At 46.8% G+C, this 24,515-nt stretch overlaps 1 protein-coding gene across 4 annotated transcripts in view; it reads right to left on the bottom strand.

The window, feature by feature from the left end:
* DDX4 (DEAD-box helicase 4) overlaps window positions 1–24,515 on the bottom strand; it is a 1,777,277-nt gene that overhangs the window by 1,572,614 nt on the left and 180,148 nt on the right. For all 4 annotated transcript variants that reach the window (XM_086960639.1, XM_086960640.1, XM_086960641.1 and 1 more), the window contains exon 4: window positions 5,017–5,097. In XM_086960639.1, coding sequence (XP_086816765.1) covers window positions 5,017–5,097 — 81 coding nt within the window. The remainder of the gene's footprint in view (window positions 1–5,016; window positions 5,098–24,515) is intronic.

Raw genomic sequence — 24,515 nt, 5'->3', positions numbered from 1 at the left:
AAATTTGGGATAGGGGAGAAGTTTCGACACCTGATCTTTAACTGCTACAGGTTCCCATCTACGGTGGTCCGGGTGAACGGCGGCAGCTCTCGGCCCTTCCCAATTGAACGGGGCACGAGACAGGGATGCCCACTCTCCCCCCTGCTCTTTGCTTTGTACATGGAGCCATTTGCCCAGAGGGTTAGGCAGAACCCTGACATTATCGGTGTCCAGATGGGCGGGTTTCGCCACGCGATTAGTTTGTACGCGGACGATGTCATTCTGACGCTGGATGACCCACGGAGATCACTGCCGGCTTGTGTGGAGGAACTGAATTTATTCGCTGACGTTGCGGGCTTTAGGGTGAACCTGGGTAAATCGGCCGCCCTGGACATCTCGCTATCCGTTGCCACTAGAGTGGAATTGCAGAGGCTTTATCCTCTGAGCTGGTCCAAGGACCGGATCCCCTATTTGGGGATCCTGCTGGCGCCCACCCTCCCGGAGATGGTTAAGGCCAATTACGCAGCGCTGGGCACGAAAATCAAGGAGGAACTGGGCCGGTGGGATAGGGGCACGCTGTCACTACTGGGTAGGGTGGCCGCAGTGAAGATGACCCTTCTTCCTCAGGTGCTCTACCTCTTCAGAGCACTGCCGCTCCACCCTCCTGCGGGGTGGCTCGCAGAGACTCAGACTGCCATTGCACGCTTCGTGTGGCAGGGCCGCAGGCCGAGGATCAAGAGAAGCATCGCTATGCTCTCACCGGAATCCGGAGGGTTGGGGATACCGGATTTACGGAAATATTTCCAGGCCGCTCAGCTCCGATACCTCGTGGAATGGAGCCGGTGGGAATCTGATAAACACTGGTTGTTCCAAGATCAAGCGGTGGCGGGTAGGACGCTGCAGGAGGTACCGTTCTTGCGGCGAGCCCATCGGCCCCCCAATCTTTATGCGTCTTTGGTGACGCGGGCCCCGCTCCAGACGTGGGACTCGGTAGCTGCCAGATGTGAGTTAACTACTTTCCCCTCTCCCTTCACGCCGCTCATTGGCAACCCGGACTTCGGCCCGGGGCTGGAACAGGGAGCCTATGAGCGCTGGCGGGCGGCCCGCTGCTGCACTCTGTACCACTTGTACTCCCCTGAGGGAGTTGTCTCCTTCCAGGACCTGCAGCGAGAATATGGCCTCCCCGAGACGGAACGCATGCGATACCTGCAGGCACGCTACTGGGCGTTACAACCGCAAGTGCGCGACGCGGCACACAGAGAAATCACGGAGTATGAGCGTTGGTTAATTACTCGCACGTCGGACGCCAAACTGATCTCGGACCTGTATAGAATGTTGCAGCCCCCCTCATTTCACATTCACAACCCTGGTCGGGGACGATGGGAGCGGGAGCTTGGGCGTGAGCTGAGTCATAAAGAATGGGACAACATCTCCTACCGAGCGCGCCACTCGGCCTACCACACAGGTCTCACCGAGACCTTCACCAAAATCTCGACCTACTGGTACCGCACTCCGGAGAAACTGCACGAGATGGACAGGGCGATACCAGGGACGTGCTGGCGCGACTGTGGCCACACTGGTACACTAACGCACATATTGTGGGATTGCCCCCTGTTGGCTCCGTACTGGGAAGAGGTCCTGAGCGAGGTGGACAAATGCTTTGGGATAGAACTGCCTAGGTTCCCGGCCTATGTCCTGTTGGGGTTGCCGAATGGGTTGATGTATCCCCTTAGGTCCAAAAGGGGTAGGCAGATCGCAATTGCGCTGGGATCAGCGGTGCAGAATATTCTCATACACTGGCGCACTACAACACTTCCCTCTGTAGTTGGTTGGTTGCACAGATTATGGCATGTTCTTGGAATGGAAAAGATGTCACTGGTAGCCCTGGGGGATACGGATACCTTTGAGGAGTTGTGGGAGCCCTTTCACAGCCTATTGTGTTCCGAGTTCCGTGAGATTACCTGCCCTAGATATCTTCGATTGTTGAGGCTGACACCGCCGCCGGACCCGCCTGCCTGAGTGGGTGGGGTTGGTGTTGCATAGTGGAGATTCATGTAGAGTTCGCTGAGGCGGAGACTGTAGATGCTGGCACAGTACAGGGGGTGGGTCGGGGTATGGTAGTTGGGGGTTTACGTTTGGTTAGGTAGGTTTTTGGAGCGGGGTTGTTTCTCCTCCCTTCACCCCCCCCCCCTTTTTTTTTCCTTTTGTTTTCCCCTCCTGGTTTCCCCCCCCCCCCTTTTTCCTTTCCCCGTCCTCCCCCTCCCCTCCTCCGTCCCCCCCCCCCCCCCCTCCCCTCCCCTTCGTGGTTTGTCAGTGCCCACAGGGGCTGAAGCTAGGCACAAGAGTCAGACAGAGCCTCTTACTAATTTGTAATTGTATTGTTGTATTGGCTGGATGATGCGCACTGATGAGCGGATCCTGTGGGTCACTTGTTTTTGCCCCTTTGTGTCCTACCCCACCCTGCTTCAATAAAATACTTTAAACCTAAAAGTGCAGGAACTAGAACGCATGCATCAACGGACCGGGGCCCTAAACAGCTCAAGGTGGCGCGGGGTCATCTCGCAGCTCTTGACACCGACCGGGCAGAATATGCGGCACGGAGGCTGAAACACGCCTGTTACACCGGGGGTGATCGGTGTGGAAGATTACTGGCCAACCGGCTCAGACTAGCCCAACAACGTCAGAGGGTGAAAGAAATCGTCAGGGGACTATTTGTAGTAATAAATATATATATATATTTTGAATATATGTCCTTTCACTTGGTGTTCAAGGGGGTTACATATGGTAATACAGCTGGCTTCACATGCCAAAAGAGTTTAGCTTAAGACTGCTTTGTCCACGCTACCACTAGGATAGCTGGTCTTTAAGGTTGACTTACAACCAATCACCATAAGGGTTGTTTGGACTGATATATGATGTTCACTAGTTCTAGTGACCACCTTGTATCAGGCCAACTTCTCACACTGAGTACCGAGAATTCAGCAGTCTAAACATACCACAGGACTGTCGGGATATTCTAGGCAAGAGCAGAAAGCACCAACAAGACGTATTCCCTGAAGCGGAAGCGCTTTTGTGTATGGTGTGTAGAAAGAGGGATTCGACCTTTTTCCTCCTCTCAAGAACAAATCTTGCCCTATTTGCTACATCTGGCGCAGTCGGGCCTAGCCCGCTCCTCCATTAAGGTGCACTTGGCAGCGATACCACGTTTTAAAAGACTCCAAAGGCTCCTTCTCTATGGTCTAGCAGACTTATTAAACAGTTCCTGAAAGGACTATACAGATTGTTTCCGCCAGTAATGATGGCTCTGCCAACATGGCATCTAAATGCGGTTCTTAACCAACTTATGAAACATCCGTTTAAACCCATACACAAGGCGGACCTAAAGTACATCTCGTGGAAAACAGCTCTCCTGCTAGCGCTCACATCTGCAAGGAGGGTCAGTGAAATGCAGGCATTTTCCATCCAGGATCCCTTTCTATGGTTTAAAGACGACAGGGTGATTTTAAGGACCAATCCTAAATTTATCCCTAATGTCCCGTCGGACTTTCACTTGAACAAGCCTGTAATCCTAAGATCATTCTTTCCAAACCCCAGCACTGCAGCGGAGAGGTCGCTGCATTCGTTAGACCTTAAAAGATGCCTGAAGTTTTACATCGATAAGACCAAAACATTCAGAAAGTCTAATCAACTCTTCATAGCTTTCAGTAGACCTAGGAAGGGTCTACCGCTTACCAAACAAGAGTAGCTCTAGATGGATCTCTTCAGCGATTACTTTCTGCCATGACCAAGCTGGACAGCCATTACAGTCTAAGGTCAGAGCTCATTCTACAAGAGCTATGTCTACATCTATGGCACTCTTCGCTAGGGTGCCAGTCGTGGACATTTGCAGGGCGGCAACATGGAAGTTGCTGCATACCTTCACTAGGCATTACTGCCTGGACACAGATAAGGAGGGATGCGGCAGTGGGACAAGCAGTGTTAAGCCATCTATTTCAGTAAGGTGAGCCTTCCTCCGTCCCTCCATCCTTCTCTGATACGCACATTTCTATGTTGATGCTTACTGTTGACATTTATTGGTGGTTTATAGTCGAATGATATGTATTATCTAATGACTTGCATATGCTGTACCATCAGAAATGTGCACTCTGCATTGCTTGCTACTCTGATTCAGGCATGTGAATCTATTAAACACACCCATAATACTGGATAAGAAATGGGTTACTTACCTGTAACTGCAGTTATCCAGTATTGGTGTCTTTCATAGATTCACATGCAACCATCCCACCTTCCCGGGAAGGACTCTCCTAAATCTGTCACGCCTGCTTAGCTCAGTGCGTACGAAAATCTGAGGGACTGAGGCTCCTGCCAGGAAGGTTCTGGAGGGAGGTGGCAGCTGATTGGCTCGAGTTTAGTCCTTTTTACAAAAGGACATGGATATGTTACTAAGGTGAGGCCATTAGGCCTACTATTCTCTATGTATGTCTATAGGACATTACTTTTCTATGTACCGGAGACTCCAGTCTCGACGACGGGGGATGATTCAGGCATGTGAATCTATGAAAGACACCCATAATACTGGATTACTGTGACATAAATAAGGGTAGAAAAAATACTACGGTTAAGTGTAGGGTGAAAGTATACTAAGGGGTGAGCATCCATTACAGTGTGACTCCTTCACAGTGCGTGGATGCCTCATCGCCAATACTTCCACTGAGCTCTTTGGATGGGCTATTAAACCTTAAAAAAATAGCACAACAAATATGAGCGAATACCCCATGGGTTGATATAGCAATTTTATTCAGCATTGGCCAAGCCAAAGCAATTATGCCAGAAGAAGTTGATCCAAAGTCTCAGTTCGTGTATATTCTTTTGTTCAACACATGAGCTCTGACGGACAGCAAATGTGGTTCCTAGGCCAAAACTAGAAACCAGCGTCTCTCCGCAGACTATGGGCAGGCAAAATGAAGTCAACATCTCACAGATAAATTTTTCCAATTTGATAATCATTTAAAAGCAAAGCACAAGAAAAAATCTCACCTCTCTTGAATCCAAAGCCTCTGTCGGCACCAAAGCCTCTTCGACTAGGTCCATCACTTTTGGGAAACTCATCCTCTCCACCTATACGGTTAACAAAGTTATATTTCTATTTTGACGCCACAGGTCATGGTTACAAAATTATACAGAATTAGGTATCTAGGTACAGATATAATGTATGTCTTTACATTTAATATCCTTAGGATTGACGATAATCTTTAGCTCCATAGCACACTTCCATTATATCCGGTCTTAATAGCATTATTTTACCCATTTGCCTTCTAAGGAGAAGATCTATGGATGAAGCGTTGAGGATATGAATTCTAAGGATGAAACTCATAAGATTGGGATAGAGACAGAAGGTCTCTTTACATCATATTCAATCACTAGTGAATGAGATTTGAGATTTTAGCAAACAGGTCAGAGGAAAGGGGGTGAGCAGTGTTATGGCTGAGCTCGAGGGTAAGCTCGGGGATGGAACATGCTTGTGTTGAGTAAGGAACATTGCAGCAGGGAACATTAGGGCGGAATTTCAGGGACAAGCTGCTGTGGGAGGGGCCATCCTGAGAGTGGCTCCCTTTTGTACGTTGTGGGTGTGAGGGGTTCAGAGATGTGAATAAACATTGGAAATTTAGCAGTGTTCTGTGGTGATTGAACACAAGAATATTAGCGACAAGCTCTCGGAACCCGTAGAGGACCCACTGACTCATAAAATTACTACTTTTGCGTAAGATAGTTCACATTATTAGCGCCTTGCTGCAACCGCCTGTAGAAGCTTATACTGTGGCACATCTTGCGGAGCCACAACAGTGTTACTTGCCAGCCAGCCGCACCGCCGCTTTTTGGCCTAAGTGACCATTACTCCTTTTCAGCACGAGCCTTCCTCTCTGCACGCCTATGGACTCCATATGTCACAGGTCCACGCTGGAAACCTGCATTGCTGTGGTGTCACTGCCTGTGCAGACTCATCGAGACCGCCTTTACACACGTTTAAAGTATTCTGTGAGCACATCCACTCCTGCATCATGGCCATTTTGGGTCGAGCCTCTTGGTATACCTGCAACATTGCCTCACATCCTGCGCTTTCAGTGAAGGGTTATGACAAATCCATCGTCCAGCGATAAAGTCTAGCTCTGGCGGTGCTGCAGGTGGCTCATTGATTTTATTGTCAACAAACTTAGTGATTAGGGTATCACAAATACCTGCAACATGTAAGTGGCTTTTGGCCAGTAGGATTTCAACGTTTGTTGACAAAAAATATGAAAAATATGAAAATATGTTTATTTTAAATGGTTATATGCTCTCACGAAGAATATGGGATTAAAATGGGACAGTTTAAGAATGATTTGGACTAATATGGGACTGATTTAATTTTGTTGATTGGAGATTTTAATCATAAATTAAACCCAAAATTGTTAGATCTTCGGTATACACAAATGCTGTATTCATACAACATAAAAAAGCAGAGTTCTCTGAAAATATAATATCAGCCGATGCTGTTAAGCTGGGAAATGATTTTGCGTCAAAAAGTCTTTTCTGCTTAAATGGCAGGCAAGCTCAAGATGGCCCGGCAAAAAAAACTTTTAAATATGGGACTCAGAATTGCCCTATCGATTATGGTTTTATGCTGGCTTGGAACTTTGAATTAGTATCACACTTTAGGATTAGCACTTAGGAGTGTAAAGACCATAACCTAATAAAACTAGAGCTGGTAATTTACCCCCAGGTTGCTTGCAAAAAAGTCATCTTACAAGAGATGCGATATCCGAAGTGTATAAGTTCCCGGCTATCGGATGTATTCATAAAAAGGTTAACTCGTCTGCAACACAATGTTAAGCTAGGATGTGTGAGCGGCCAAGACTTACCATGGTATGTTGACAAAATAGACCAAGTAGTTAAATGTATCAGTATAGAATTAAAAATAGATGTAAAGGCAACCAAGGACAAAGAAAGCAGGCAGGCAAAACAAGGAAATTGGTTTAATATAGATTGCTTAAATAAGAAAAAAGAACTAAGGAGAGAAGAACGTAGTCTTCGTTAAAAATTTGACCAGGCTAGGGCTGAAAATCTCAAACTAAAGAGAGAATATACCTCACTTATCCAGAATGCCAAAAGGGCCCACAAAGAATTATGCTGGAGAAAATTATTGGAGGCAATAGAATCTAAGAACATTCGTCCGTTATAGATGCTAATAAAATCAGCTACAGAATCTTCTGTTGCCCCAATGATTTGTGTAGTGGAAGAGGCGGTATGGGAATACTATTGACAGGAATTATATTCCCGGGAGAGGGAGATTGGAGAGGAGAGTCCAAGAGATTGGAGCGGCCTAGTAGAGAACTTGAAACCAGATTGCTCACTAGCTAATGTTCTTAGTACAATAGGGACTTTGAACTTAAGAGCAGCTGGCCCAGATAATCTACCAGCGCTGATAATAAATTCAAACCAGTCCTGGTGGGCAGAATTCTTCTCGAAGATGTTTTTAGCAATCTTAGAACTAGGGAGGATTCCCACAAATTGGAAGGGTGCAATAATTAGGCCAATTCACAAGAAAGGAGATGTATATGCCCCAAAGAATTACAGACTTATTAACCTGTTAGATATAGGAGAAAAGATCTTTGCAAAAATACTATTACGTAAATTAAAAGATTGGGTAGAACAGGGATCCATTGTTCCAGTTGAACAAGGAGGGTTCAAAGAAGGTTACTCCACAATAGATCATTGCTTCGCCCTGTGGGCATTGGCCAGGGAATCATTAGAGCAAAATGGCAACTTGTTTTGTTGCTTTGTCGATTTCTAGTATTTACAACAAGGGGTGGTGAGGGACAGAGTCTCTGAATTAAACAGAATACTCTCACCCCGTCAAGAGATCAGGGCTAGATCCAACACCGTTTTTTAGCTCACTGCACCATCCCAGTTTCAGAACCTGGCTGTATGCAAATTAGTCTGTTCCTGTCCCAGTGCATGATGGGAACAGGGCAAACCAAACTACAAAAGCCAATTCTTACACTGGGAAGGAAACAAGCTACCGGGGACCGGTTTCTGGCATTTCAGCCTCTTCGGCCCGGCTTGCTTGAATCCTGATGGTGCAATGAGCAAGGGACTCACATCTGAGTATACCCTTCCACGCTTAGGGTGGACAAAAATATTTACAACAAGGGGTGGTGAGGGACAGAGTCTCTGAATTAAACAGAATACTCTCACCCCGTCAAGAGATCAGGGCTAGATCCAACACCGTTTTTTAGCTCACTGCACCATCCCAGTTTCAGAACCTGGCTGTATGCAAATTAGTCTGTTCCTGTCCCAGTGCATGATGGGAACAGGGCAAACCAAACTACAAAAGCCAATTCTTACACTGGGAAGGAAACAAGCTACCGGGGACCGGTTTCTGGCATTTCAGCCTCTTCGGCCCGGCTTGCTTGAATCCTGATGGTGCAATGAGCAAGGGACTCACATCTGAGTATACCCTTCCACGCTTAGGGTGGACAAAAATATTTACAACAAGGGGTGGTGAGGGACAGAGTCTCTGAATTAAACAGAATACTCTCACCCCGTCAAGAGATCAGGGCTAGATCCAACACCGTTTTTTAGCTCACTGCACCATCCCAGTTTCAGAACCTGGCTGTATGCAAATTAGTCTGTTCCTGTCCCAGTGCATGATGGGAACAGGGCAAACCAAACTACAAAAGCCAATTCTTACACTGGGAAGGAAACAAGCTACCGGGGACCGGTTTCTGGCATTTCAGCCTCTTCGGCCCGGCTTGCTTGAATCCTGATGGTGCAATGAGCAAGGGACTCACATCTGAGTATACCCTTCCACGCTTAGGGTGGACAAAAATATTTACAACAAGGGGTGGTGAGGGACAGAGTCTCTGAATTAAACAGAATACTCTCACCCCGTCAAGAGATCAGGGCTAGATCCAACACCGTTTTTTAGCTCACTGCACCATCCCAGTTTCAGAACCTGGCTGTATGCAAATTAGTCTGTTCCTGTCCCAGTGCATGATGGGAACAGGGCAAACCAAACTACAAAAGCCAATTCTTACACTGGGAAGGAAACAAGCTACCGGGGACCGGTTTCTGGCATTTCAGCCTCTTCGGCCCGGCTTGCTTGAATCCTGATGGTGCAATGAGCAAGGGACTCACATCTGAGTATACCCTTCCACGCTTAGGGTGGACAAAAATATTTACAACAAGGGGTGGTGAGGGACAGAGTCTCTGAATTAAACAGAATACTCTCACCCCGTCAAGAGATCAGGGCTAGATCCAACACCGTTTTTTAGCTCACTGCACCATCCCAGTTTCAGAACCTGGCTGTATGCAAATTAGTCTGTTCCTGTCCCAGTGCATGATGGGAACAGGGCAAACCAAACTACAAAAGCCAATTCTTACACTGGGAAGGAAACAAGCTACCGGGGACCGGTTTCTGGCATTTCAGCCTCTTCGGCCCGGCTTGCTTGAATCCTGATGGTGCAATGAGCAAGGGACTCACATCTGAGTATACCCTTCCACGCTTAGGGTGGACAAAAATATTTACAACAAGGGGTGGTGAGGGACAGAGTCTCTGAATTAAACAGAATACTCTCACCCCGTCAAGAGATCAGGGCTAGATCCAACACCGTTTTTTAGCTCACTGCACCATCCCAGTTTCAGAACCTGGCTGTATGCAAATTAGTCTGTTCCTGTCCCAGTGCATGATGGGAACAGGGCAAACCAAACTACAAAAGCCAATTCTTACACTGGGAAGGAAACAAGCTACCGGGGACCGGTTTCTGGCATTTCAGCCTCTTCGGCCCGGCTTGCTTGAATCCTGATGGTGCAATGAGCAAGGGACTCACATCTGAGTATACCCTTCCACGCTAAGGGTGTCGATTTCTAGGCGGCTTTCGATTATGTGGATCGAAATAGCCTTTGGGAAGTCCTGGAAAATTATGGAATACCGGATGGTATTTTGATCATTTTAAAAGAGTTACCCAGTGATAACTGGGCCCAGGTCTTTAGATACATAAAGGAGTCACTAATTCCTAAAATACCTGTAAAGAACAGATAGGGGTGCGTGTTGGCACCCCTGCTTTTTTCAAATTTCTTAGCAGATTTCCCTGCAGTGCTGGAAATTGAAAGAAGCGCAAGCCTGCGTATTAACAGAAATAAAGTGTCTTGTCTTTTATACACCAACGACCTTGCGATCTTTGACCAAACTGAAATGGGTCTCCAAAGAAAATTAAATGGGTTTACAAATTTGTGATAAAAAGTTTTTAACCGTAAACATGGAAAAAACAAAGGTCTTACGATTTGGGAAGAGAGTTAAAAATAAAAATGTTAATTGGTTTTTAGGACAAGATAAATTAGAAATCGTAACCGAATATAAATACCTAGGCCTTTGGTAGTGCACTGAAGTGGGGTACTCACTTGGAGGCACAAGCTGCAAAAGCCTTGTCATCAGTCTGCGGTCTGAAAAAAATGTAACAAAGAATATGGCGATATGTCACATAGACCCATGTTAAATGCATTTAGAGCAATGATCCCACTGCAAGTTTTGTATGGTGCAGAAGTGCTCTATTTGAGTGGCAAAAGGGTGTGGGGTCGGGAAGAAGTAAAGATTTTAAAAATACTGCTGTCTTCACCTAATATTACCATGATTCAAGCAATCAGAATGGAGGTAGGACTTATAGCCTGGAATGCAAAGACCCAAATGACCCTACTAAGATTCTGGAAAAGCCAGGAGCCAGAACGCATGCAAAAGGTCTCAACATGGTGCAGAGAGTAATAACGAGTGGCCTTGGTTGGGCACGGTATGTAAGAAAAACCCTCCAGACCGTAGCGGCGCATCTAAAGTGGTCTTTCGCAGCCATCCCTGGACACAGTCTTTATTAAGAGAATGCTTAGAGAACAAGGGCTCCAATACTCTAGATCACAAGACCCTGACTATTTCAGGGAGAAAAGATTGGTTAACTGGGTAAGGAGCGCATGGGAAAGGGGGGAACGGTTTCTATATCTGGATTTCCTGTCCAATAAATAGCTAAGACAAGAAATCCTACAGGTTCGAGTGGGTATTGACCCTTGGAAGTTGGAAGGAAAAATAAAAGCAGCATTGATCCAAATGGATGGTATTTGTAAATGTGGCCTAGGGGTAAAAAAATTATATTTTGCACACACTGCTTGATTGCACATTGATTTAAGCTATACGGAAAGCATATTTATGTCCAATATTTTTAAAATATAAGGTGAATTCACGTGCTCAAGCGGCTTGTCTTCTTATGGATATGCTATCCCTAGATATTACAATCGCTTTGAGGAAGTTCCTGAAAGCACAACACGCCTTTATAAAGGAGAAATTAAAAGAGGGATGCTGATTTTAAAACTTTAAATGTTCTTCCAAAAATGAGAATTTATTGATGAGAATTTTATGGATTTATATATTTTTTTCTTTTGCAAATTGTTAAAAGGAAATGTGTCTTATTATGTTATCACTAGGAGGATCCAAAAGCTAAGACTATGGTCTAAATAAACACTGTTTATCTCAGTGAGCACGTCTGTTCATGGGCTGCTGTCTTTAAAGATTAGGCCATTTTGCCAGTGTCACCTTTTATTACAACGACTTTACGCACATTTTTACTGTGATGTGCATACCACGCTATTAGCCGTTCATTTGAGCTATTTGCTTTTTTGCTCTTGATTGCTTTGTTCACGAACGGTGACAGGCACACACCTAATTTAGGCTAGCATGTTTAATGGAAACCACCTCAGTGACACGCACACCTCCCAAAGTGCTGGCAAGTCCCTGCAGCTTATTCCTTTCTGGTACAATTACTGTGGGCTATCTGGGTTAGTGGTTTGGGTGGTGATTTTATCAGTTAGTATGGCCACTATTAACTTATGTTCAAAGAACTTATGTTCATAGAACTTTTGTGGTAAGACAGGTTAAAATGGAAGGAGTGGAAGGATTTTTTTATTAATTATACTGAGACATTTGAAGACATGTCACCTAAAAAGAAAAAGAATTTAATTGCATCGTCTTGGCCCTGGAGGTTTGAAGGTATATAAACAGATAGAGAAGAAACCTTGCGGTGGGGATGAAAGGGACGTTTTCAACAACGCATTGGCAGATTTGGATGCGTACTTTGCACCTAGTACAAGGCAATTGACCGTCACAACTTTAAGCACAGGAACCAGAATCTACATCAGAAAACTGGAGCATTAAGGAAACTTGCATTAAAATTTGCTGGAAGTCACTGCCATTATTTCCAAATCGGAGCTCACGTCTAGAAGTGCTAAAGTTGTGGTCTCATCTGATATAAAGGATTGGGGGGCAGGGGGTGGCAGGCGCGGGGAGGGGGGCACTATTGTACAACATTTTCAAGAAAAAAATGCATACAAAAGTTTCAGGAGAATCTTAAAAAGGATGACAAAAGCAAGAGTATGCAAAAGTCAAATCCAGGGATGGAGGAAATGAGGGGTAAATGTTGCCATTGTGGTAGTTTCTCCTACCTGGCTCATGATCATAAGTGTCCACCTTTGGAACACAAAAGAGCACCAAGTGTGGCATCAAGGGTTACTATGCATGGGTGTGTCGCAAATTTAAGTATGTTAAATGTGTCATGGATTAGTGTGAAGATGATTACTTTATTTCAGATGGGGACAATCCGCAGGTGTTGTGTGCAAGAGGGTGTGATGTGTGAGGAAGGGCTAAGTAGGAAGAAGCCTATTTGCAAATTGGTGGTTAGGGGGAATTCAGATGGTATTGGTGGCAGACTATGTCCCCATTTACCATCATCAAGGAATTTTGGACCAAGTTGTTCAAGGACTAAAATGGCTCTGAATTAATTTCACTGGGCACCCACTCACAGAGCTTAACGGGTAAAGCTATTGATCCTTAGAGATTTCACAAACTGGTTTTCAAGTTTAAGGGCCGGAAAGCGGAATGAAACTTTAATGTAGCTGTATCTAATCTGTGCATTCTTGGTCAGTGAGGTCAAGGGGATTTGGGCATCATGATTGACCCCAACATCCCAGATCTAGATCTCACTGAACAGTAGGAATGGTGGTATGGATGCGGTCAGAAAAATTGCTAGAGTTATCACTGGCAAAGTGGGTGAACTGGAGGGATTTGCCCATAAAATAATTCTTAAAGAAAATGCAAGTTGAGGAACATCCCATTGAGTGCGAGACTTGAAGTGGTTTGTGGACTTAAGAAGTTAGTGGACAGTAGCATTATTGAGCAAGTTGAATCCTCAGACTGGGTGGCTCCCCTGTATGTCGCTAGTAAGGTTAATGGGCGTATTAGTCTATGTGAGGGCGCTAAATAAGAAAATGTTTGTGGATATGTTCCTTACCCACATGTAATGAAATATTGTCTACAACCAAGTACATGAGTTGGTTTTCTACCATAGACCTGACATCTGCCAACCACCAGGTGCCTTAACACCATATTAGTAAACTTCTCACAGCTTTCATCACTTCCAATGATTAACAGCAATTTCCAATGCCTCATGTACAAATTGTTTCAGAACAGTTATAAAGTTATTATTTTTGCAAGATGACACTCTGGTCATAGGAAAGGATAAGAAGGAGCACAATACAGAGTTACATGAGCTCCCAGGTACACTAGAACAGTATGGATTGACAGCTGAAAAGACTAAGTGCAAATTTGCAGTGAACACAGGTACATATTTGGAGTATGAAATAAGTTCGAGGGGTATTAAACTCAAAACTGATTTAGTTAAAGCTATAAAGAAGGCTAGCTATAAAGAAGGCTAGTGTTCCTCAGAACAAGGATGAAGTGCGATCCTTTTCAAGTTTAGCAGGGTTCTACCCCAATTTTGTGCAAAATTTTCCACGGAAAATATATCATATCAATATAGATCAGAGTGAGTTGGCGGCGGTGGACCTCACAATGGACGGGGCGGACAAATTCTTCTCACAGATGGTTCAGACTCAGAGGCCTCTGACTCGTAACTCAGCGGGACTGGCAGTACCAACTCTTCAACCTCTGGCTATAGCACACTGGAAGCTCCAGAGACAACGCTTAAACACTCAACATATGAGAAGTGTCTTTAAGACAATACAGACGCCCGGGGAGGAGAGTGAAGAATGCAGTCAGCAGCGGCCTGAAATGGGATTATTCCCATACAAAAATACTGGGGACTCCAGGGGAAGCATCAGCCCTGAATGAAACCGCTTCGCCTGCCACAAAGCCAGTGGGGAGTGAGTCCCTAAATCCTGTGTTGGGTTTAATCTTTAAGCCAATCAAAGAGCATCAGGCCGAGACACAGCCGGACAGCAAATGGGTAAGGCAGGACATGAAAAAGCTGGAAAGTGCCATTCAGAAGGTGGGGAAAGCATGCTTCGAGGTAAGTGAACGCCTAAGCTGTATTGAGCACAGGACTACAGCTCTGGAGACTGATGTAGCAGCTGTTAAGGAGCAAGCTAAATCGCATGACGGCCAACTAATAGACTTAAATTGGAAGCTAGAGGACTTGGAAAACCGCCAGCGCAGGAATAATCTTCGCTTTGAGATTGACGAAGGCCTTGAAGTGGATTACATCCGTTCCTTTATGTTGGATCTCTTAAAGACGCCTTCCCTGAACTTTCTGGATGGAAATGGGTGTCATAAGTCCAAAGAGTTCACATGTACCCGGCTGCTCATAATAAGCCTGTCCAGGCTAGTAGAGATCCTAGACAACCAAGGATTATCTTAGTTTTTTTTAGCAATTTCCTGCTGCACCAGGCCACCTTTGAGAAAGTCAGCCCGATAAAAGATGAACCTATCAAGAATCCTTTTTTTTGTACGCCCGGACTTCTGCCATATAACTGTGGAGCGTAGGTGGCACCTGCGACCGGTGATGAAACCGTTTCAAGATGCAAGCTTATTTGCTGGCCCTCACCAGATTGAAAACATTTGTTAGAGGGAAAGCTAAATTTTTTACGTCCCAAATGCAACCTAAAGAGTATTTAGGTCATGCTTTGGCTGATAGAAGCAATGTGTAGCTATGGGGTCCTCTCTATGTATGGACTGGATTAGTTTAACATAAGTGATTAATATTTTCTATATGGCCTTGCGTTATAAAACACATTGTTTTGGAGTGGGGGTTTCCAGCTGAGAGGGGTTGGGGGAGAAGTCCATGGTACTGGCCACCCGTCTCCATCACATTGACCCGTGTGGTCTGGCTGCTTTCAATAACATGTGGGTTGGGCCTCGTGGTTGGGGGTGCTTGAGGGCTGTCCCAGAAGGATGGGGGTAGGTTGTTTTTTGGTGGTGTGTTTATGTGCAGTGGCTAAACTTCGTATTGCATCCATTGACATCTGTTGGTTAAATGATGAAGGAAATAGGAGACTAGTACAAGAGGACCTTATATTTTTAAGAGCAGACTTATACTGTCTGCAGGAAAACCATATTGCATGGAATGACAGTGTTATGTTGAATTCTTTAGGACTGAAGGCAGCCTGTCCCACAACACAGGACACTAGGACCAAGGGGGTTGCATCCTAGTGAAAGGAAATAGTTATTCCCCGATGAAAGGCAGCAGACAACTTTGAGGGCTTAACATCCTGGGACTATTCATTTTTCTCTGCGCTGCATGAACTTCATGTTCATCTAGATAAGATGTTATGTTCACAGGATATACACGCCAGACTGCAGAGTAGTGAATACCTCACCAGAACACGGTCAGATCATAATCCTCTTCTACTGCGAGTGCAGTGGTCTCGTATGAGGCCTAAGACACCTACATGGCACCTATTTCCTGCAGTTTTAGAAGATCAAGTCTTTCGTGAAACAGTGGGTAGCACTATAGCTCAGTATTTCCAAGAAAATGCTGGTACAGCAACGTCTTCCTCAGTAGAATGGGACACTTTTAAAACAGTTATTAGGAGTGGCTGTATCTCAGAAGTGGCGGGGTGCGCAAAGTACTCTTGCGAGAAGTGCCAGAGGCAGGGCAATGCCTTATCGAGGTGGAACGAGAGACTTGAGAGGCCAGACAAGAGGCTTTAGCAGTACAAATAGAACTGCACTTCTTTGATTTAAAAAAATATATCACACGGGCCCATGCGAAAGTGACAAATCAGGGGCTTTGCTGGCGTGGCTGGCTCAGAGGGTGTGAGAAGTTGGCCTGGTATATGCTGTCCACTAATTAAAGTGGGCAGCTTGTACAAATGAGCCTTATTGATTCGGTTAAAGACAACCTTTATTGAAAGCTTTCCTAGTGGAAGCTATGGAGAGCAGCCTTCAGGCTAAGTCTCAAAGGAATGTAAAGCAGCTTGTTTTACCGGTCTATAACTTCCAGAATGACCAAATGAAAGGAGAACCACACAAGGTATATATAAAATATATGTATTTATTACTAAACACTCTAGTAACCTCTTAATGAGGTTAGAGAACAAAGCACACAATATTATAGTACTATTATTATTATTATTATTAATGAGTTTTATATCGCGCCTGGTTACCCTTGGGCATCCCCGCGCTCATCCAGAGAGGTACGCCAAAGCACGAAACACAGTGATTAGGCAGGGAACACATGGGTTTTTAAAAGTTTACGGAAACGTAAGGTGCTCGTTTCCGAACGCAAGTGCAGAGGAAGGGAGTTCCACAGTGTAGCCACATTTATGGAAAATCTTCTGCCACCGGTTCTTGCCTTCCTTACCCTCGTAACTTGCAGCAGATGTTGATGGCCTGAACGAAGGGCACGGGAGGCCTTGTAAGATTGAACCATGTCCCGTAGGATAGGTGGGCCTTTCCCCTGCAGAATTTTGTGAGCCATACAGAGTGCTTTGAATTTCACCCTCTCTGACAGGGAGCCAATGCAGCGCCTTCAGTGCAGGGCGAGCTGACTGGCGCCTTGGAAGGTCCGTCAGGAGCCTGGCAGCTGCATTTTGCACTTGCTGCAGTTTGTTTAGGGTGGATTCTGGGGCCCCCAGAAACAACGCATTACTGAAATCCAGCCGCGAGATGAGCCCCTGGATGAGTAACCTCCTGGCGGCCGCTGGGAGGAGAGGTAAGATCTTCCGGGCTGACCGGAGCAGACCAAAACACACGCCTGCGGTGTTTTTAGCGTGTGTCTTAAAGGAAAGGTCCTGCTTCAGCCACACCCCCAAGCTCTTGATCTCCTGTTTGGGGGTGGGTGCCGCTCCCAGGCAGCTAGGCCAGCTACTAGGTGACAAGGAGGGAGGGGAGTTCCCCAACATCATCAGTTCCGTTTTGGAGCCGTTAAGCTTAAGTGCTGAGCTGCACATCCAAGCAAAGATCTTAGCCAAGCACGTGTGCAGCCGGTCGGGATGGTTTGCCGACTGGGGGAGCCCTACCACCAACTGAGTATCATCGGCGTAGCTGATGATCTTGATACCCAGTGGCAGTACCACACTCTCCAGTGGGGCCATATAAATGTTAAATAAAGTAGGCCTCAACAATGAGCTCTGTGGCACACCACACTGGAGAGGGACCGATGATGACTTCTCGTGGCCTTCCCACACCTCAAACGTCCGTCCTTCCAAAAAGGACGCGAACCACTTCAGGGCCATCCCGGAGACCCCCACCCCCGACAGCCATTGGAGTAACACCTGATGGTCTACGGTGTCAAATGCCGCACTGAGGTCCAGGAGGATCACTGCCACCGATCCCCCCTGAATCCAAAATGCTCCTGGCATTCTCCACGACTGCCAGCAGGGCAGTGTCCGTCCCCTGGCCGGGCGAAAACCCGTTTGGGAGTCACCCAGAAGGGAGTTGGACTCCAAAAAGCCCGATAGGCGACTATTCACCAACTTCTCCGCCACCTTACTAAGGCCGGGGAGCAGGGAAATAGGCCTAAAGTTGGCAAGGTCGGCGGGATCCAGGTTAGGCTTCTTCAAAAGGGCCTTAACAACCTCTCCCTTCCAACTGGGGGGCACCACTCCTTGGGTGAAAGATAGATTTATGAGGTCCGTCACTGGGCTGCCGATGGTAGGGGCTACCTGCTTCAGATATTTCGTTGGTGCAGGGTCTTTCGGAGATCCACTCTTCATGGCCACCAGGACCCCGAGAACTTCTTCCACAGTGACAGGGCCGAAAGAATCCAACTCCACTGACCGCACCCTGGGCTGAGACCCTGGGTTACTACCAGAGGGAGTCCCCTGGGCTAGCCGGGGGAGAGATGCCAAGATGTTATCTATTTTGGTTTTAAAGAAGGAGGCAAGTTCTGAACATTTCTCACGAGGATTGTCGTGAACAACCTGAGGTTCGGGAGTTTTCAAAAGTTCTTTGATGACCCTAAATGATTCTTTCGAGGAGTTAGCAGAAGAGCCTATTCTCTCCTCAAAAAACTCAGATTTCGCTACCCGGATTGCGGATTTGTAGGTACTAAGAGCCGCCCGATATTCTCTCCGGCTCGTTTCACTCCAATCTTTCCTCCAGGTCCGCTCCAGCCTCTTGCAGCCCTTCCTCAGTGTTCTCAACTCTGGTGTGTACCAGGGCGCAGATCCCACTCTCTTACCCCTGGTAAGCAATTTCTTCTTGGGGAGGATGGCATCAAGCGAGTTAGTCAGCCAGGTGTTTATGTTCTCGTCAGCTACTAACGGATTAGACCCAGGGGAAGGCCGGGACGCCTCCAGATGTACCGCCCAGGTGTCCACTGGGAGCCTGGACCAGGCACTTTCCACCGTGTGTACCCTGGGAGTTGATGCCACTAAGACATCAAACTGCCACTGGGCAGGCACCATGAAATGGTCCGTCCAGGGCAAAGCCAGCGTTGGTAGTACTTTAAGGCAATCCGAGTTTGAAAATATAGGATCCAACAAGTGTCCCTTCCCGTGTGTTGCACCCGAGTTAGCCAAGTTAATCCCAAATGCTTTCAGATCGCACAGCAAATCTACTCCCAGAGAGTTGGAGGGGTCATCAAAGTGGATGTTAAAGTCACCCAATGCTACAAAGTTAGCAGTAGAGGAGGCAAGGAGCGCGACCGTTTCTAAGAAGGAATTAAGAAAATTACCCAGAGTCCCAGGTGGACGATAGATAAGAAGGCCAGCCAAGGACACAGTGGGCGACAAGCGAAGAGAAAACTGACAGCTCTCACAGTCGCTCATCCCTCCATCCTGAACCTTAAAAGTTAACGTGTCTCTATAAAGGATGGCGATTCCTCCTCCCCGCCCCACGGGCCTATCCAAATGTGATATAAGAAAGCCTGGAGGAAGTGCTCTAACCATGTCAGGGCCTGAACAGGAGGAGATCCAAGTCTCTGTTAAAAATAACACATCCAACTTATGGTCAAGAATGAGAGAATTAATTTCGGTGGCATGACTGGGTAAAGACCGACAATTCAACGAAGCTATTGATAGCACTGATATGTCAGGGGCCCTATCTTGACCCGCAGTACAGGCCCCACAAGGCCGGAACGGCTGTTCTCCATTATCGGCAAATCTGCATGTAGTGAGTACCGGAGACCGCCAGGACATGAGTTCCTCCCTCCTATACCTAATACGAGTGTAAGATGGCTCCGGTAAATCGGGCATGAGGACCAGCCCTGAGCCCGTCTGGGCCCGGACGGGCACAGACTGGCTGAACTCTGGCGTAACTCCGGCGTCCCCGCTGCGCGTCAGCATGGTTACCTATGTACTCTTCTAACGAGATGGAGAGAGGACTTGCTCACGCGCTAGGACCCACTCACCCAAGATGGCCGCCACGAGTCTAGAACAGTGAATAGCACAATACACAGCGGGCTCCAGGGGGGGGGGGGGGACTGAAGCAAATACTGATAAAATGGTATCACAACCACAACTTGACTAGACACAGTGTCTAGAGCACCTAGAATTGCTCGGACCCCAAGGAACCACCCAAGGTAGTGACACAGGTGACTCACGGGGGGACGCGTGCAGTGTCTGGATTGAACACGAACAAGCATAAGCAACTGCAAACCACGCGGTCAGAGAGAAGATTCTTCGGTGAGAACCAGCAAGGTCCTGGGGACTACCCAAGCGATGGAGAGTCAGGGTACGTCTGAAGCAACCAAGTAAGACCACTGAAAGTTTAAGTTGCCTTCACAGGGACCCACAGGCCAACCGACCAGGGATCACAAAGGGACCTCGAGAGGAATCACTAAATACCAGCCCGTGGAGGGTAGGCCGGTAATCTTCTGTGGAATCACTGCTCGGGGTCTGGACTAAAAGTAGCCTAAAGCACAGCTTCAGGGATCGCCGGAAAGCAGATGCTTCTGCAAATTGACACAGTGCCCAGGGGTTCGGGTTGCACGGTCCGCACGAGGGATACGGGTCTCAGATTTGCTGAGCACACTAGTCTACCACGGCGATACTTGGAAACCCACCTCCTGTGTTGCAAAAGTCTTCGTAGTCCTAAGGAGCTTCGGTGTTGCAAACCAGTCAGATGCATCTAAGGTGCCTGCTTAGCAGGGGAGTAACTTCTTTACTCCAAGGAAGATTCTTCAGTCATCTAGCGCAGTGTAGATCGTTGAAGTACTTGGTTTTTGTAGCAGAGTTTTGTCCAGGAAAATCTAAAGTCATGTAGCCAGGGGTTCCTACTTTATTCCCAAGGTAGTGGTGGGACAAACTCTGGGGACCCACCAATGGAGGGTCAGGACAGAGGGGTGGCTACACCCATATTCTTTGTCCAGTTTTGCGCCAGAACAGGGGCCGATAGCCCCTGCAACCGGTTTGAGCTGGACTGTGCACAGGGACACCAAATGTGCCCCCAGTGCAGACATCAAAGCACTCTTGGGAGTGCACCCACCCAGCCCCAATACGCTAAAGCCTGTCTGGGAGGAGGTTACACCTCACTGTGACAGGAAACCCATTGTACAGCTTTCCCCTACCGGAGTTTCGTCCAGCAGGAGGAGGGCAGACTCATGTCTGTGGCTGGCAGCATCCAACTTGTAATGCCAGGGTCTCGAAAGATGGCACTGGGTTATTTCTCCCTCTAGGAGGGTGGAATCATACATCCCCCGCTAGTTAATGGCCGGAAGTTATGATTCCAAAGTGTTTGACACAAAACCCAACAGCTTTCTGTGCTGCCGTTTAAAAGTAAGCATTTACCGCAAGGTTATAATGCACTTGAGAGTATATGGTATGGCTGCATCACAGACCAACCCCGGAGAATAGATTCCTAAGGCTGCAGAGGGGCCATGCTCATGCATGGGCACCCAGTCACATAAAACCCAGCACCCTGCCTTCAGGATTGATGAGGCCAGCCATAGGGGTGACTGATATATATGTGCAGTGATAAGGTAGATATAGTGAACCTATATCTACGCAAGGGGTGCATGCACCACCTTACACAGGTTGCAGTAGCAGACTCTATTTGCGTGGCCTCTAAGGGGTGGTATATTACATGCTGCAGCCCCTGGGAGGCCTCTGGGTGCCCTGGGTTTATAGTATACCATATACTAGGGACTTGTAGGGGTACCCCAGAAACCAAACTGGAGTGTACCTAAAGTATATGAAATCAGTTTATAAAAGAAAGCAGCTAGACTGAGGTCCTGAATAGCAGGATCCCAGCCAGACTAAGTTGAAAACAGTGAAACATCAGCAAAAAGTGGGGGTAACTATAAGAAGCAGGTCCTACTCTCCTACAGAGGGGTACACTGATTCTAGAACTCAAAAACCAGGAAGGAGTGGCTAGTTACACTCAACGGGGTATTAGGAATATGCTACTTACCAGTATGCATCTGTTCTTGGCATGTAGGGCTGCTGACATTCATATCTTGTGCAATGATCGCCGCCTAGTGTTTGGTCCGGATGATTGCACTTTGTCTTCGAAGTATCACGAGATAGGTGACTCCTCCCATGGACTACAGTGCACATGGGCATCTTCTCCATCCTCAGATTGTTTTTCACCATTGTGGCAAAGATGGAGATAGTAAAGTAAGAGATGGCCATGCCAGAGATAATGCTGCAGCTGCTACAGGCACCGGGGAGGAGGGCGGGTGATATGAATGTCAGCAGACCTACATGCCAAGAACAGATGCATACTGGCAAGTAGCATATTCCGTTCGAGGCATGTGGGCTGCTGAATTCATATCTTGTGCATAGACTGTATAGCAGTATCTCCTCTAGCGGTGGCTACCTGTGCCAGCTGCAGCAGTTTGAAAAAGAGTTTTGAGGACAGCCTGGCCTACAGCAGCTTGCAGTTTTGTTTGCACATCTACACAGTAGTGTTTTGTGAAAGTGTGTATGGTGGTCCATGTGGCTGCCTTACAGATATCTTCAAGAGGAATATTTCCTAGGAAAGCCATGGATGCCCCCATTTTTCTTGTGGAGTGTGCTCTTGGGGGACAGTTAAAGTGCGTTTGGCCTTTTGATAACATATTTGAACGGACTCAACTATCGATCTGGCTATTCCTAATTTTGAAATTGGATTCCCTTTGTGTTGTGGTGCAAAGGCAACAAACAGTGATTTTGTTTTACTAAATGATTTAGTTCTGTCCACATAATAAGTAGAGCTCTCTTTACGTCTAGTGTGTGCAGGGCTCTCTCAGCTACTGAATGGATTTTGAAAGAACACTGGAAGTTCTATTGATTGGTTGATATGGAAATTGGATACAACCTTAGGCATGAATTTAGCGTTTGTTCTAAGAACCACCCTGTTAGCATGTACCTGCATGAAAGGTTCTTGAATTGTCAGTGCTTGTAATTCGCTCACTCTTCTGAGTGAGGTGATGGCAACCAAGAATTCAACTTTCCACGTTAAGAATTGTAGTTCGCATGAATGTAAAGGTTCGAAAGGAGGGCCCATGAGTCTGGTAAGTACTATATTCAGATTCCAGACTGGGGAAGGGGGGGTGCCTAGGAGGAATCCACTTTTTAAACCCTCCATGAAGGCTTGGATTGCTGGTATTCTATACAGTGAAAGGTGTTGCCGGTTTTGAAGGTATGCTGCTATAGTAGCGAGGTGTAGTCGTATTGAAGAGTATGCCAAGTTACATCTTTGTAGATGCAGCAGGTAACAATGTTTTGTATTGAAGCGTCTAAGGGGTTGATTTGATTATTGTTGCAGTAAATAACAAATCTCTTCCATTTAGCTGCATAGCACACTAGTGTGGTTGGTCTTCTTGCCTCCCTAATGATGTTCATGCAATCTGGGGGCAAGTTGAGGTATCCAAACTCTAAGACCTCAGGAGCCAGATCGCTAGGTTCATTTGATTGGGATCTGGGTGTCTGATTTCTCCATGGTTCAGAGTTAGAAGCTACGGTGCAAGGCACTGTCTTTGATGGGGAACTACTGAGAGTTCCAGGAACGTTGTGTACCACGGTTATCTCGCCCATGTAGGAGCAACTAGGATTAGTGTGAGTGAGTGTTGCCGTAGTTTGCGTGCCACCAGCGGGATCAGTGGTGCTGGGGGGAAAAGCGTACGCAAATCTGCCTGACCAGTTCATCCATATCGCATTGCCCTGTGACTATGGATGTGGGAACCTGGCGGCAAAGTATTGGCATTTCAAGTTTTCTTTTGTGGTGAACAGGTCTATTTCTGGGTGACCACACTCCTCGAAGAATGGCTGGAGAACCTGGGGGTGAATCTCCCATTCGTTTAGTTGTTGGATGTGCCCGCTGAGCAGGTTGGCAACCTGATTGTCCTTCCCTGGAAGGTGTTCTGCTATGAGAAAAATGTTTTTTGGAATAGCCCACTTCCATATGCTTTGTGCCAGATGGGACAGCTGTGGAGAGTGCGTTCCTCCCAGTTTCTGGATATAGTAAATTGCAGTCATGTTGTCCATCCGGATCAACACCGTCTTGCTGTACAAGTATTTTTTAAATGCTTTTAGGGCTAGGAATATTGCTAGCAATTCCAGTTGGTTGATATGCAGCTTTTTCTGTTTGTTTGTCCAGAGCCCGTGTACTGTGTATTGAAGGAGATGGGCTACCCAGCCTGTCAGTGATGCGTCCATTGTTATTACTAGTTGTGGAACCAACCGGCTCTTGGAACAGTCGCCCCTTGGAAAGGTTTTGTGGGTTCCACCACTGCAGAGTTGTGAGTGCGACTGTCCACCAACACTAGGTCTTTTAGTTGTCCTTGAGCCTGGTTCCATTACCGTGCTAGGCATTCCTGTAATGGGCACATTTGAAGTCTGGCATGGGGGACCATGAATATGCAGGAGACCATCACGCCTATGAGCTGCATGAAGACTCGAGCTGGCAGAGAGTGTTTTGGCAGGAATTTGCGAATGAGTGTCTGCATACTGGCTATCCTCACTGAGTTTGGATATGCCTTTGCCACTGAGGTGTCTATGGTGGCTCCCAGGTACTGCTGTGTGTGGGACGGTTGCAGAATTGATTTTGTGTAGTTGATTGAAAAGCCTAAGCTGTGTAGCAACTGGATTGTTTGAGACGTGAGTGCTGCACATTGTTGGTACGATTTTGCTTGTATTAGCCAATCGTCCAGGTAAGGGTACACATGGGCGTGCTGCCTCCTGAGATGTGCTGCCACTGTCGCTAAGCATTTTGTAAACACTCTTGGAGCCATGGTAACCCCGAAGGGCAAAACCTTGAATTGGTAGTGTTGACCTTCAATTGTGAACCGGAGGTATTTTCT

Source organism: Lissotriton vulgaris, chromosome 3_1 (assembly GCF_964263255.1).
Source record: "Lissotriton vulgaris chromosome 3_1, aLisVul1.2, whole genome shotgun sequence".
NCBI classification, from domain to species: Eukaryota; Metazoa; Chordata; class Amphibia; order Caudata; family Salamandridae; genus Lissotriton; species Lissotriton vulgaris.
The sequence above is the reverse complement of the archived record's forward strand: the minus strand, read 5'-3'. Positions and strand labels throughout refer to the sequence as shown.